The sequence below is a fragment of the Pteropus medius genome, unplaced genomic scaffold (assembly GCF_902729225.1).
Source record: "Pteropus medius unplaced genomic scaffold, Ma_sr-lr_union100, whole genome shotgun sequence".
Classification (NCBI taxonomy): domain Eukaryota; kingdom Metazoa; phylum Chordata; class Mammalia; order Chiroptera; family Pteropodidae; genus Pteropus; species Pteropus medius.
Genome location: NW_024344253.1, coordinates 7,912,334 through 7,928,636, shown reverse-complemented (window position 1 = coordinate 7,928,636; position 16,303 = coordinate 7,912,334). Strand labels below are relative to the sequence as shown.

The window sequence follows — 16,303 nt, the reverse complement described above, 5'->3', positions numbered from 1 at the left end:
TCAGGATCCCTTATTCATTCTTAGCATTTTGCAAATCATGTCTTTTATTGTTTTCTTAACCCTCTGTTACTTTCCGATTCCTGATTCTGTAGTTTACTCTTTCATCAATTTTCAGCTCTAGGAGAGGTAGGAAAGAGTATTTCAACTCTTTTATAATCTTTTCAGAAATTGCTGCCGTAATCCTGTTCCCTGAAACTTCACCCCTAGACCCTAACTGAAACATCTTTTGGTTCTGAGAAAACCTCCGTGAACTACAAGACACTGAAAGCAGGCCCTGTGTTTGTTGTTCAAAATAAATTAAATAGAAATAGTATTTTCTAAAGCATCAGGACTCAGATATATACCTATAGTAAAGAGAATACACACTGATTGACATAAGGTTGAACAGAAACAAATTCCGTACTTATAAAGATCAGTATAGGTGTTATATGTAAGAAAACATATGGAGAATTATTAAATCAAGGATCCGGAGATGGGTTCTAGTCCCAGTTTGCCATGAATCAGCTCATTGTCCCCGAATAGATCACTTAACCTCTCTGAGGCTCACTTTCCTTTCTTTACCTATAGAACTAGAATCAGTTGGTGATTTTCAAACTTTGGAGTTGCCTTTAGCAAAACAACTCAGTTTTCAAGTAAAAAGTAAAACAGAACAGACACTTAAGAATTCCTCTGGTTGAAGGCAGGAGGCCGAGAGGCCCATCCTCTTACTCTCTCCTAACCTTCCACTCCTCAGGGTTTCAGAAGCTGCTCCAAGGAGCCCTCCTTCAGATTACCCCCTATCAGGATGTGATAATTGATATATGGACAGACCAGGCTCTTTTCCAGCTCCGATATTCTGTACTCTTCCAGTGGTTAAAATACGAATTATGCTAGGATGAGATTGAGTAGGTTAGATTAGCAGAGTGTCAGGTCCCTGAGTTGAGGCCTGGGCCTTTTGAGGTGTCCATGGATGGAGAAGTGATGCCTCCATCTGCCCTCACTATGCAATGTCATTAATATGTCATGGAAATTTTTTTAGTATGAATAATGTGAGTATTTCCTATGTACCATAGAATGTAGTACAGATCATCCTACATTACCTCCTTTAATCCTCACCACCAATCTCATCTTGAACTACTCATTCTGCCCCACTCCCCACACACTGGTCTAGCCCAGTGGGGTCACAGGGCATTTGCTCCTTCCTCTGCTAGAGCTTTCTCAAAGCTGGCTCCTTATTTTAGGTTTCAATGCATTTGTCACTTTCTAAGTGAAGTCTTCTTGGCCATCTTAACTGAAGACATCCTGGACATTTTGTCTTATTTAATTCACAACATTTATTACTGTCTGCATAAGTATTTAGTCAGTTTGTTAAATCATTATATTTGTGTTTACTTGTATAGTTTCTGAATCTTTCCACACAGACACTGAAATGTGAACCCCCTAGAGAAGAGTGATGTTGTCTGTTTTGTTCATCCCCAACACCTAGAAAAGTGCCTGGCCCACAGTAGATGCTTTATAAATATCTGGTAAATGAATAAATGAACAGGAGATGTAGTTATTTTAACTCTGTTGTACAGGTGAAGAAAGTGAGGCTTTCAGAGAGGTTTGATCACCAACTCTAAGGCACAAATCTAGTAAATGGATTCAAATTCAAGTTTGACCTAAGAGCAGCTCTTAACTGTCACTCGTTCTCTCTTTGTGGAACCATTTTCAACTCTAATCAATGCCCATATCTAGTTGGTGGAATGCTAATAAGATAATGATTACAGTGACAATGAAAATTATGATGCCAGCAATTGTGTACCCTGTGAATGTTTCCTTGGCCTCTCCTTGATCACCTGCAGAGAGAGCACACACCACCTTAGCCGGCGGCATATTCGTTGTTAGAGACCTCTAATTTTGTAAGTGTTCTCTTATCTTGAGCCAAAATCTACCTTCATGAATCTTCCACTCACTGAGCCTAGTTTATCCCTCTGTAGCAAAACAAAATGAATCTTTTCTAGCTGCCAGGTTGGACAGGAAGTAGGCAGCAGCAGGGAGGACTCTGTCTGGATTTCCTTGGTTTCTTGCCTGTGTGCAAGTACTTGGGACCTCAGGCATTCTCTAGTGGGTAATTTACAAGGTAGTTTACCTTCCATGGGTGCTTTAATTAGCAGAAGTGTTTTCGTTTCATCTTAATTATGGTGCAATTCTTTTCCAGTAGATAAGTGCATTGTTATTAAGGAAATCGGATACTCACCACTGGCTTCCAGTGGTCAGTGTTGTCTTTACAAACCACCTTTATATGAAAGAGGTCTTCATACTAGATTCACTTTTCTCTCCAACTCGAATGTGATGAAGATTGATGAAGAGATGTCTGGTAAACCCTCCGAGCTCCTTGAAACCAAGGCTCAATATGAACCTGTTCAACTCTGTTCTTTTGTGGTCTCTGGCTGCAGCTTTTGGCCTTTGAGAGCATCTTAGTCCAAGCTACACTGTGGTCGCTGTGGTTTCCACTGGTGGCAACTGGCTCCCAAGGATATTCCCTATGTTTGAATCTTATATGGCTCATAACTTTTATCTAGATCCAATTTCTTTGGGCTGTTCCACACAAAGAAATAGAGAAAAATGTGATAATAATAGCTAATATTTAGTATGCCCTGTGAGCCAAGAACTATTCTAAATCTCTTACTTGGATTATTGCATTTAGCAGACAATAACATGTTCTAGGAAAACAGTATAGGTCCTGTGCTGAGTGCTTCACATTCATTGTTTCATTTTATCCTCCATTTCCATTTCCTACCTTTCAGTATTCTAGCTTCCTATATGATATGACTGATTAAGTGCAATAATGCACGTAACGTGCTTAAGACAGTGCCTGGAATAGAGTAAGCATTCAGGAAACATTAACTGTTATTCTTACCATATTTCCTTCTTAATGCTGAAGAGAGTATTTTTGCATCTAGACTCACAGTAAAGCATGCATTTTTCTGGCTTAAATCAACACACTATATACAGTAGACAAGATAATAAGGTAGAAGTTGCAACAAGCTGCAGGGCAAGGGGTCTGTGGTCAGGCGGTAGTTCTGCCACTTAATGGATGGAAGACTCCAGCAACTTCTTCAACTCCCGAGAGCCTTAATTTCCTCATCTACACAAGAGATGTGCGAACCCAATGCGCTCTAAGATCCTTTGTCCCCTGTAAGTCTCCCCACATATTTCCTACCATCTCAGCCCACACATTACATTAAAGAGACCCAAATCACTATAATGGAAGATGCTTCAGGAGATGCTTAGTAATGAAGATGAGAAAAGTACCCTCCAGGACCTCTTCCTTCTGTCTACTCCCCAGAGCCCTCTCACTAGTAGGCAAAGCCATCAGTAACCAGATGATTTAGGCGTTTCCAGGGAAAGCACAACATAAAATGCACTATTGGTAGTATTTGTTTTTTTGTTTTGTTTGTTTTATTATTCTACTGCATGGGAGGTAGTAAGTTGTGGTAAAGAAAATCTAGGAGCCTTTGAACTTTATTCTAACTCCAGCTCTGCCACTGTCTGGTCCTCAGACAAGTGGCATTTACCTTCCTTGGGCCTTAGTTGTTTTATTTGTCAAAAAGGATTGTTAAAAATGTCTTCCAATTCTAAAAACTCTCTGCCACTAAGTTCTTTATGTAAGAACAATACTCAGATGAAATCCTATGGACAGAAAAGCATTTTGTCTCTCCTTTCTCTTTGCCAAGTGTAATGAGAGTTGGTGTGGAAAAAAAATCTGCTGTAAAAAGGTTCATTCAGCCTTTTCTTAATGGATCGAGTGGTTGGTATTTCTGCTGGCTGCTGAAATACATTACAAATCACAATCTGGAAAAAGTTCCAAAGCGGCTCCAAGCCTTCCTGCTGAATTTGGATACATCTTTAGGTCTTAAACTGCAGCTCATCCTTAACAACTGACAAAATATTTACTCTGCTCGGTACAGAAAGGGGTAACATTTTCCAAAATATTAAACTAGGTTGGATTCAGAACACAGACAATGAGGCAAAAAGTTGGACCCCTGTGTGAAGCCATGTCGTTGAATCATTTTCCAGAGAGCCACGAGAAACAGAGCCTTAGTGGATGTTTGTGCAGCATGGCAATTCTGAAAGGGGCAGAGGCCAGCCAGCCCGTCTAGCATACCCACTGGCATGTAGACCAGAGGTTCGCAAAGTGTAGTCCTCGGACCAGCAGCATCAGCACCACCTGGCCACTGGTTAAAGATGCAGACTCTCACAAACTCATCTCAGACCTGCTGTATCAGGAAGACCCGAAATGTAGCCCATAATCTGTGTCATAGTGAGTCTTCCAAGTAAACAAGTTCAGGTAAAAGTGCTCGTAAAAGTTTGAGACCCACTGGTATCAGCCCAGGAAGGCGACAGGTGCTTTTGACCTTTGAATTGAAAGTATAAAACAGCGACGAGACTGGTAACTTAGGTTCTCATTAATAAATTAATTTTTTTTCTAATATAAATGAGCTCGTCTGTAAATTTGAACGTTGGGCATATTGCTTTTTGAAATACTTTTCACCAGCACTGCCACCACCATCCCGGTCCCGCTGGCTCCCGTCTCCTGCTACACCGACTTCTTGCCCCCACCTACACACTCATGGCAATAGTGTCTGAGTTATATTTGCTTGTCGTTTAGAACAGTAAAAATGTATTGCAGTTTGTTTTAACATACTTGTGCGTAGCTAGTGATTTTGATAAAAACTAATTGCACGTTTTAAAAACTCTCATTTGAGGTCCGTCCTAGGATTAAAAAAAAAAAGTGGACAAAATTGAATGACTGCAATTCATAATTTTCTGTTGTGTCATAATATTTTCTATGACTAGATTAAGATTTATTTTCAATTAAATTACTGGAAGTTGCTCTAGTTGCCAGTCGAATTAAGAAATGTAGGCTACCCTTTTAATGGTTGTATTGTTCTATCTGAAATTGCCAGTAATTTCTGGGAGAAATTAAGATAATCCTCACAAACACCTCCTCCTGCCACTCCCCAGTGTCTCATTTCCACCCCCTCATTCGTCTGTGTTTCCCGCCTGGCCACTACAGGCATCTGAGCTGTGACCTTTGTCCTGCAGTCTCATGCTTGGCAATGTCATTGAGTCTCAGGGTCCTGCATCTGTTGATTTGGAAGGCTCACAAATCCAAAGCTAGAGTGTAATTTTGCTCCCCAGTTCCAGCCAGCATCTCCAACTGCTTCAATATCCTTCCAGCACCTTAAAGACTGTACAGATCACACATCCAAACGAGAACTTATCTTTTAACCTAACCTGTCTCTTTCTGACGTCCCTGTTTCTTTTAATGACCCTCCCCGTCTCTTTGCCCTCTATAACCTGTCATACATCAGGGCCAGGATGTAGTAGAAGTGTAGTAGAACATTCATGGGTTTTGGAACCATCTAGATGTGGATTCAGATCCGGTTTCTACCTCCCACTAGCTACATGTGCCATGAGGCACCACTTCAGAGCTTCAGCTTCCTCGTATGTAAACTGGAGGATAGTTTAAAGGAATCAAAGAGGGAAATTATATAAGATTATGATTGTGAAATGTATTGTCCAAACCAGAAATATTAAGAATGAAAGAGGCCATTGTTAATAATTATCCCATGATTTAAAAAAAAAAAAGGCATAAACTCAGACTGTGCCAAGAAAAATAAGACATGTGTTCATCCTATATATTTAGTGTTTTGAGTAACATGTAGTTATGTCCTCAATAAATACTAGTCCCTTTTCCCTTCCTTCCTGCCATTCCAGTATTTGCCTTCTGTGTTTCCTGAATCTGCCCTTCATTTTTCTTTCCTCCTGCTCCCAAAGCTGTCCTCGGACCCTGTCAATTGGAGGATAGTGATGCTCTCTCGATTGAGCTCCTTGCCTTCTCTTTTTCCTAATACATTTTCTAATACATTCTATATACTGTTGCCAAATTAATCTTCTGAAACCACATCTCTTAAACCATTCTCTGCCTCAAGACCCTTTAACGACTTCCCATTGCCTACTTAATAAAGTTAAAATGCCCCAGCATGGCATTTAAAAGTCTTCTGTTCGGGGTCCAACCTATTCTTTCAGATTTAATCCCAAGCACTGTCCTTTCCCCATACAAAGTTCTCGTCAAACTCGACCATTTCCCGGACTGCTTTGCCGTCTCTTGTGCCTTTGCTTATGCTCTCTTCTCTGACTGTCACGTCTTTCCATCCTGTCTCCAGTGTTACAAATCCACTTTACCCTTCCTGCTGAAGTGTGCCCTTTTCCAAAAAGTCTTCCCCAGTCTGCCCAGTGAGAAGGTCTCCCTTTGCTCCCTAAATTCTCCTAAGGGTGTCCCATTCATGTCTTAGAGCACTGGGTGCTTTCTGTTTTATAATATAGTTAATCAGGTTTAGGTTTTAGACACCTCATGGTGAGAAGAGGAAGAGAATACACCTGGCCCATGCCTCTCTGCCTCAGATAATTCTCATGTAAGAGGAATTTAGTAAATGCTTGTTCAGTGAAAGTCACTTTTGCCTTGCCAATAATTAAATACTGCTATTACCTCCTCAATTAGCCAGAAGTTCCTAAAAATGTATAGCAAAGATTCTCATTTATTTTGCTCCTTTTAAGACCTGGAAGATTAAAATCAAGTCAGTGACAGTAGAGTCTAAAATGACATATAATTTTTCCTCGAATCTTTACATTGATGCTATTAGCCTGATTTGCCCAAAAGGAAAAGATAATTTGATAATGTTTTTAGAATTTGTTGGTCAAAGAAGCAAATTTTACACAGGCATTTGGTGAAAGTCAGACATCCACTTTCAACTCGAACATCAGAAAACACTTAAATTCTGTCTCCTTGACGGCCTCTCCTCAAACTCCAAAATGTATGAGACACCTTTGCTTGATTTTTCCTTGTTTCCGTCCCAATTTGAGAAGGAAATTTGTATATATCCTAAGGTAACGTGGTTAGACTATCTCTTTTGGCTTCTGTTCATAGTCAACTGTTTTATAGTCAATATGACATACAGGATTTTTATTAAGAGAACATGTATGGTTAAAGGAATAGGTTTTATCAAAATAAATGTGTTTTGTTTTGTTTTTTTAATTTCTGCTCAAAATCTCATTCAGAGGAAGTTGTTTGCAAAAGAGACCATTTAGGAAGGTAATAAAGGAACTCAGTCATGATTTTCTGAACTTTTCTGTTTTGATTTTATCCACTTGTTTGACTTACAAAAGTGCTCTGGTGGTGAAAAAGTCACACCTGTGCAATCTTACCTTAAAATGACAGTTCTAGTTCCCATTTTCTGTAACTTTTTAATTCAAGAGATCATTTTCTTTGCATTCAATAATTGCTCAAACAATTCTGTCAACTGCTGTGAATATTTTTATCCAAAGACTTTTATCTCAGTATGAGTTTTGAAAAATGAAAATATAGGCAGTTAACCTTCATTGCATTGGAATGCTTAGGCCTCAGAATATGTATCATTTTATGAAAATTATATAGGGACTACTTAACTTAGGTGGCTATTAAAAAATTAATGGAATTACAGAGGGGTAGCTAATTCACATCCTTCTCAGGAAACGTATGTCACCAAGGCCACCAAGCATGCTATTGCCATAGATAACCTAATGTGCTGAAGAAAGATAATTAATTGTTTTGTCTGAACTTCCGTCATTGAGTTAAGACCCTTGAACACAGATAACGGACTTCTAAGAGGTAGAAGGATTATCTCAGAAAGCAAGTATCTTACCTGCAGTCAGTTAGCCTGTCATAAATGCTTATACTGTGCCTGCTGGATACTAGGCACCGAGTTTTACTGGTATACTTGAGAAACAACCAAGCACGGCCCTGCTTTATGGAGCATGCTGTCTGGTAGAGAGGAGCCGCTACAGCTGTGACAGTTCCTCTGCCCCATGCCCTTCCTTCTCCCATATATGAAAAATGCTTGAGAAGGCAACAGTGAGAGGTATTCTTTAAGCATCCTCCAGTTTGGGACCTGGAAAATTCTAAACTCTTTGATCTAATACATTGCAAAATTGAAACAAAACAAAACAGGCTTAACTTTTAGGGCCTAAAATATCTCTATAACTATGCTGAGGTCAGGTCTTCCAATTGGGGGCCAAAAGAGCCGCGATCTCTTTGGGGTAGAATCTTTTTCAACAGAGAGAACCCTTGTGGTTATTTTAGGGGTCTTTCACCAGGGTTCTGTAGGTGCAAGAACCGAAGACTCACTCAGCACCTTCAGTGGTGGGATCACAGAGGTGCTGCACTATAAGGGTACATGTGCATGCACCCCAGGACAAGCCAGGAAGAGCTAGGGCTGCAGAAGAACAGAAGCACACGGGTCTTCAGTTGTTGGTCTTCGTTAATGGGCCTCAGAGGTTCTCCCTAGGCCCACTGCATTCTCCTTTATCTGCTGGATATCTATCAACTAGCTTCTTTAACCTTCTCTGGTTCTATTTTTTTCTCTTCTCTATGATTTTCAAACACTTTTAAGCAGGTTTTTACCTTTCTTCAAGCAACATCTCATATTTAAAGCTGATAAAAGGGGAACTTCTCTGGATAAAAGGGGTGTGGGCTCAGCTCCTCCCACCCAGGCCTCTCCTCATTCTTACGTCAGGCCCTATGTCACCTCCACAGAACCCCAGTGACTTCTTGGAGTATACTTTGAAAACCTCTGCTATGCCCTCAGCTTTGGCTTTCTCATCATTTACTTTTCCCCATGACCTAATATGATCACTTTCTACCCCAAAGAGAGAATCTGATAGGCCCTGTTTTGCTTTTTGTTTTTTGTAACAGGCTTATTTATAGACTGGACTGTTCTTGAATGAAGCATCCACCTTTGAACTGATCAGTGTGGCCAAGGCAGGGATGTAGTTAAGTGGTATAAAATGTGGCTCTATAGGGCTGTCCCTTCAACAGGGGCTGAGTAAGGTGGTGGCTTGTCAGGAGCTGTGTGTGTGGCAGACACCATGACTGTTATGTCTAGTGCATGGCTGAGTAGAACAAGTGTCCTGGCACTCAGACAGGAAGAGTAACCGGGAGGGCAGAAGCATCGAAGAGCCATGGACAAACACGCAGGAGAGAACAGCCGAGGGAGTGGGAAGGAGAGTCTGAGCCATCGTTATGGGGATCCGAATGCCCTTCGCTTACACACGTGAGAGAGACTTAGGGGGCTTTATACTCCAGGGACTGTGGGAAGCTCAAAACCAATAATGATTGTCACCAAAGTGATGGGCGTGGTCTAGGGAACAGAGAAACAAAGGTGGCCTTCATCTGCCTCCTTGTGTAGGTGTGGAGTTAGCTTTTTTGAAATGTGTTCTTTCCATTTTCAAGATGTCAAGTTTAAAACGCCAACTCGCTCTCAATTTAAGAATTCAATTCTTATTCCTAGTAGAAGGCAAAAGTTTATTTTGTGGCCACATGAGACATTGCTTCGAAGTATGCCTGACCAGGACGTTTTTGGCAGTGTTGGATCGCACCGGCACCATAGTGGAAACCCAGATCGGGGGCCGAGAGGAGGAACTGTGATTCTCCCAACCAGAGGAAGCTGAATGTGGCCCTAAGTGGGCTCTGTGCCTCCGGCAGAGGGAAGGCCTGACTCCCGCGGTGACCTTGGACTTGGTGGTAAGGCACTGTGAAGAAAGCAGCTCTGTTTTCTACAATTTGAACCGAGTGCTAAAAACGATTTGTACTTACGACTCACATTTGAAGACCTTTGCCTCTAGAAAGGAATAAGTCTGAAGAAAGTCATAACAATTCTCTTCCACTTTTTCTCAGCTTCTATCACAAACAGATAGGTGTAGCTTGTTGAGAATTGGAAAAACGATATTTTATTATGTACTATACATTTTCACATTTGCTTCCCGGAGGAGGCGATGCTGAAGCTGAGTCTTACAGGATGAGGAGGCACTATCTGGATGGATGAAGTGAAAAAGGCCCCTCTCGCCGAGGGAGCACGGGCATAGCTGTAGAACAGCACTGCCCGACAGAAACGTAATGCAAGCCACAAATGTGAAACAGATTAAACACAGAAGCAGGTGAACTCAGTTGAATAGTATATTTTAATTCAACAAATCCTAAATATTAACATTTAACAAGAAATCAATATTTTAAAATTATTAATGAAATACTTTACACTATTTCACACAAAATTTTAAAAATCTGGTGTGCAAGGTGTACTCTTATGGCACAGATCAATTTGGACTAACCATACTTCATGTGTTCAGTAGCCCTATGTGTCTAGTGGCTGCTGTATATTTTTTTATTAGTTTCAAGTATATAGTACATTGGGTAGACATCTCTATAGTTCATAAGACAATCCCCTCAATTGCTCCCTCCCTCCCCTGGCCCTCCACCTAGCCAACATTAGTGGCTGCTGTATTTGACAGCACAAGTACAGATAATAGAGGAAAAGCCTGGACTAAATAAACACTGAGCTCTTTGACATACCTATAGCACAGGCCGTTTTTGGATGACTGGTGGGAGATGAAAGGGAGGTGTAGGCAGACACCAGACCACGAAGGCCCTAGATGCCAAGTTTGGGGAGTCTTGATTTAATCATGAAGGCCTCCAGGCGTCTTTGATGCCTTTGAGAGGTTTTATGTAGATCAAATTTGAGGTTTTGAAATATTATGCTGGAAACTGCATGAAGGATTAATTGGGGAGGCACGATGCAAAGAACATTGGTGGTCCTTTCTCAATCTGTTGTTTCTCTGTTTAATGAAACTTTCATATAAACTCTAGCAATTAGTAGACAGCTGTTCTCAATTTTCAGTATTTCATGAGTTTTTATCATTTTCTGGGCCTGTATGAGAATTTGAAGGGTAAGGTAGAAGAATTAAGACTACCAGTTTGTAAAAGAGAAAAGGTTGGGGTGTAAACACCGTTAGGCTCAGGCTAAGCAGTTCTTGGCATACAGTTCTTAGTCAAAGAGACCCTGGCCTCTTGGAACCACTTCGTAAAGCACTATGCCATTACCGAGTGCACATGTGCAGTCCCGCCGTCCTCAGTAAGGTGTACGTCAAAGAGAAATTCCCCATTATTCCCTCAAATACTTTCTTGCCAAGATGCTCCTACCCCTACATTCTAGATAATATAGCTTCCCTTTGAGGTATGCATTGATTTTTCGAGGCATCTTCTCTAAAATGATAAATATCTTAAACAGGTTACATAGTTTATCTCCCTTACCTGCTTATCACTGAGTTCCTTGCTTTGCTTTTCTCTTTATGGCATAAGACAAGCTTCCTGGATTCATTTCTTTCTTAGGATGGCCTATTTTACGGGACCCCTTCTTCTTCTTCCCAGCTACGCTCTCGCCGCTTTGCTCCATGGCTCCATTTCAGCTCCACTGGTTTCTAATCTAAAAGACAGCATATCAGTAAATTTTTATGTGTGGAAGGCAGAGCAAAGGAACACAGAAACGTAAAATGGAATTTTTTCAAAACAATATGCTGGCCATGCCGCCTCTTTTTTATGCCTAGTAGTTCTCAGGCCTGAGCTAGTCCTGAGCCACACGATAATAACTAAAATGTATATGGAGCAGCTGGCAAGATTGGAGGCCACAAACCAAGGGAGGTGTTTGCCTCACTGATGGAGGAAGTGACTGTGAGTCTTAAGTCTGCCTCCACTCCAGGTACTATCTGACCCGCTTGTCCCCGAAGCCCAAAAAGTGGCTAAAGCACAAGGTGATTCTGATGACTGTCTCACTTCAGGGCATGGACCCTAGGGGTGGCTCTGCCTGGCACCGCAGCCACTTCTTAAGTCTTATATGTTAACATCTACAGTTTCTTAAATTGTAAAACCAAGTCTTCAGATTACATAACTTTGGTGAACTAACTTATTTTGCTCAAATTAGAGCCCAGAAAATTTGGAGATGATTGGCGATTTGATGAGATAATGAAGAGGAAGGGGATTATGAACCCTGTTTATGTCATTGGGGAACCACCTTGACTTTGCTGGACCAGATGCCAGTTACTGCTGTTCTTTCTCCATCATGTCCATAGTTTATCTTTCTTTCAGTTAACAAGAGTATCTGCATTTTGAGTTAAATGCTTCTGGGAAGCCAGCTTTATTGCCTGTCTGGCATCTGTCCATGGTGCTTGAGCTGCAGCACTATCTGAAAACTACTAAGCCCCCTGACACACACCTCTGCCCAGCCTTGTGGGGTGGGGGTGGCGGGGGAGTGGGAGAGTGGACAGTGTCCCTGGTAGGAGAGGAAGACCTAAACTTGGACAATTTTTCCTCCTGTTAAAGTAAAACACTAGGCAATTAGCCTTTTTAAAGGTAAAAGATTTCTTTTTATGTCTTCTTCACACATTGCTGCTCTGGAAAACTGCATAAAGTCAGTTTCTGTTGCTTTTGTCAATTATCTTCTTTAAAAGGTAGATTTGAGTGATTAGTGATAATAAAATGAGTATCCTTAAAGCGGTTTCCCAAAGCAAAGAGAATACCGTCCACCTGGTTGGGAACATTAGATAACCTTCAAGAACTTTGACTCCAAAGAAAAGAAAATAGTGATTGAGCACTGACTAGGAGGTTGTGTCTGTATATGGGGAAAAAAAATAACTACTGGAGAAATAAAGGAAGAGAAGAAATGAATTCATTCAGCCAGTGTCCCCTCACTGGGTCCTCCTTTCTCTTAATCTAAATTTTTCAAGTGTCCTTTTTGGATGAGTAAGCCTTCCTCAGAAAGATTTTGATTAGGGTCCTTTTGTCAGGGAGGAATGGATCCAAATTAGACTCGAGAACCTAAACCAACAGCATTGATAATGGGATGGAATGGGAATACTTGGACCTTTAATTTTGAAAGTCGCCTTTCATGACTGATGGTGAATTTCTGTAATACGTGACATGAGTGAAAACTAACTGGGAGAGAGGGATGAAATAAACTTCAATCAGGCTGGTTGAAAACGTGGCAAAAGGGTTTACATGCTAAACTCAAATACACTTCCCTTTCTGGGAAAACAAAAACAAAACTAATTATTACTCCACAGCCTAGTATGCATGCATTTATTCATTCATTCATCAGTCATTAATTGAGGGCCCCCTAAATGTTAGGTAGATAGTGTTGGGGATTTCAAAATGAATGATATATGATGCTGACTTTAAAGGAGCTGGAATTTTAGTGGCAGAATTGGTTTAGGGAATGGTTACACAAAAGGTAAGAAGGTAGGATGTGTGTGGTGCCGGGGAACCCCAGAAGACAGACTTTTTCTTCCAATGGAATGCTGTGAGGACTTCATTCCATGCAAAACTTTTTTCTTTTTTTGTAATAGACTTTGGTATTTTCTTTCATCGTTTCAGGTCTCCATTAGGGCACATGTTATGTGTTTCTATATTGTTGGAAGAAGAGGGGGAGCCTGCAATGTGCTTGGTTATTTTTGCTCTTGGTTTGGTTTTGCATGTGGCTAGATTTTATAAAATAATGGCAGAGGAAATCTGTGGGAAATGTACACATCTACAGGACTTTTCTGATTTGAAGCTAAACCTGTGCATCGACAAGGCAGTATATCAGTTTAAGCTCCTGGAATGAAGAACAGTGGCTTTTTTTCTGCTAAATGCCTCCCCCAGGCTCCCCATCTTACTGCCATCTCCCCTGATACATTTTTCTTTTCATGTAATCAGTAAGCCCAAAAGGAAGTGTGATTGATGTTTTACCTGACCAGGATATTTTGGCTTATTTGATCCTGGGAAGCCTCTGTGGGCTTTACAGGTTGTGCCAGTTCTGAGGAGTAGAGCGCGTATGGCTGGTGTCCCTCTTGGTGACCTTCATGGCCATCTGGGCCAAGACCTGTGTCTGCCCGCTCACCCCAGCATGGCTGGGCCTCAGCAGTGAGTGTGCAGATGCTTTGCTGGGACTCTGCTTCCCTGACTCACGCCATCTGTTGGTAATTTGTCGTTATTCTGGAGTCAGGGGTTTTCAAAGGTTTCCATCTCTGGAGTCCCTTAGTGAGGTGCACTGCCTGACCGTGGTTTTCTGACCTGTCAGGTCTGGGGACAGGCCCCAGCGCTGAGTCAAGCGGCCGTGAATATAATGGCAATGTTCTGTGCACTTTAGAGAGCTTCACACCAAGTTCCTGCCACCTCCTGAGCGAGTTTCACTCTTCATGGGACTTGTTTGAAGTTCAGCCAAGCTGGCAGCCATGGGGTTCCATTTTTACAAGCTCTAGCAACAGTAGGTTTCAGTCTTTTGTGTCACCATGCCATCTGCTTAGCTTTTTTCCTCTTCAAACTGTAAGCAGAATGAGCTACCTACACCAAAAATGCACCCCTCCCCCAGTTAAAACACATTTGCATCAAGTCAACCTATATGATGACAGTTTTGTCTGTTCTAAACCACATTTCTTCTCATAGCTCCTTAAGAGATTTTATTTTCACCAAAAACATAGACAATATTAATAGTGAATATATATTAATTTTTCTACATTCCAGGTACTGTGCTACATGCTTTATGTTCTCATGATTCCATTTTATCTGCAAAAACCCAATGAAATACTGTTTCTAGCCACATTTTTCCATATAAGGAAATTGGGGTTCAGATAGGTTAATTAACGTACCTGTGACCATGCCGCTAGTAAATGATGAAACCTAAATATAAGCCCCACTGCTTGGCTCCTGAGTACCGTTTAACTTTTTTTGTGTACTACCCCTCCCTTGATATTAATTATCCAATGCTTTAAATTTCAGTGCCTTTGACTAATTAACCCCTGACTTCTTAAATATAGCATCACACATCCATTAACAATTCCCATTTATTCATTCACCCAGCAGATATTTATTGAGCATCTGCTGTGTGCTGTGCATCCTGCTGAGTCTTGTCTCATGGAGCTTATAGTTGGGGCTACATTTATTTATTTCACAAACCTCTATAAGCAATAGTAGTCTCACTGTGCTAGGGGCTGGGGCTCTAAAGTCAAAAACAATACCATCCCTTAGCCGTGTTACATTCAGAGTTAAGCTTTCCAGTATTTCGGGACTCTGAGGAATCACAATTCCAGGATTAACACTGAAAAGAGCTGGATTCAAGCGCCAATATTTATGATGTGTGTCCTGGCCAAATCCTTGAACTCCTGTCTCTCTCTTGGTTTCTTCATGTATCGAATAGATACCGTGTAAGGTTATCTCCAGTTATAAAAAAATCACTGATACTCTAACTGGAATTAGAAGGAAGGCTAGGGTTTAGAATTGTGGGAAAAGGAAAGAAGTCTAGGTTTATCAGAGAAGCAGGAAAAAACTTTGAGAAGCACATTAATTAGAAAGCTTTTGGCTTCAAATAACAGAAAACATAACCAATGACTTAGAAAATTAGGAATTTATATTCTCACATTAAAAAGAAGTCTGAGGGGAAGCATTTCTGGTGTTATTTCAGTTGCGCAACAATGCCACCAAGAACCTAGTTTCTTTCTAGGTTTCTGATCGGCCACCCTTAGTGTGTTGGCCTTTTGTCCTCAAAGTTATTGTCTTGTGGTTACAGAATGGCTTCTGTTGTTTCCATAATTATTTTCTCATAATGGTGTCCAAAGCAGAAAGGAAGCCACAGGAGAAAATTCCTTTCTCCCTAATGTGGCACTTTATTTTGTATTTGTTGTTTTCCCTTTGGAATAGAAGCCCTCTTCCTGCTGACTGTTTTTTGTTGTTGTTGTTGTTGTTTGTTTGTTTGTTTGTTTGTTTAATCTCATTGGCTAGAACCGAATTACATGTCAAGCCTTAAACCAATCATAATTAATCTTTTGGGCCTGAGGAGGGCTTCTATTCTCTCTGAAGTCATGGGATCTCCACCTGGTACAATTTCTGGGTTTGATTTGCAAGGAAAAAAGTGAGTAGGCACTTAAGGTGTTTGTTCCAGAGAGTTGAGTGGAAAGGACACCTAGCAGTGGTCATTTAGCCCTAGAAAAGCCTAGAATACTTGAAGACATTGTAATGAGAAGGAATACTCAACAGGTTAATAGTAGGAAAAATAGAATCTGGAGAAAAACCTTTCTTGTCCAAAAAGATTTTGTGTTCAGAGGAAATATCCCATAAAAGAGAAAACTAGGGGAAAAGACCTCCACCAAGAGAATCCTATGAACTTCCCATGATTGGCTTGTATTTGGAATGGAGAAGGACCAGTTATAACTTCTGTTTGATTTTAAATTCACAAACTATAGAAATAGTTATCAAGACAGATTGACGTTTGCTGGAAAAGCCTAAAAGAACCTCAGTCATCTAAAGATCTTTATTGAACTGGATACCATGCTACAAAGATTAATAAAATATAGTCCATTTATAGGCAAAAGTTTTAGATTCCTGTGCATTTCAAGCTGAACTGCAATATAATGAGTGTTTTGCCACACAGGGATGTTT

The 16,303-nt window shown here is 40.8% G+C and overlaps 1 protein-coding gene across 3 annotated transcripts in view; it reads left to right on the top strand.

The window, feature by feature from the left end:
• AIG1 (androgen induced 1) overlaps nt 1-16,303 on the top strand; it is a 203,621-nt gene that overhangs the window by 118,195 nt on the left and 69,123 nt on the right. The window contains exon 4 of one of the 3 annotated variants that reach the window (XM_039869741.1): nt 9,429-9,584. The exons of the other annotated variants lie outside the window; for them this stretch is intronic. Coding sequence (XP_039725675.1) covers nt 9,429-9,452 — 24 coding nt within the window. The 3' untranslated portion in view covers nt 9,453-9,584. Of the gene's footprint in view, nt 1-9,428; nt 9,585-16,303 lie in introns of those variants that run through there. 3 annotated transcript variants of the gene reach the window in all.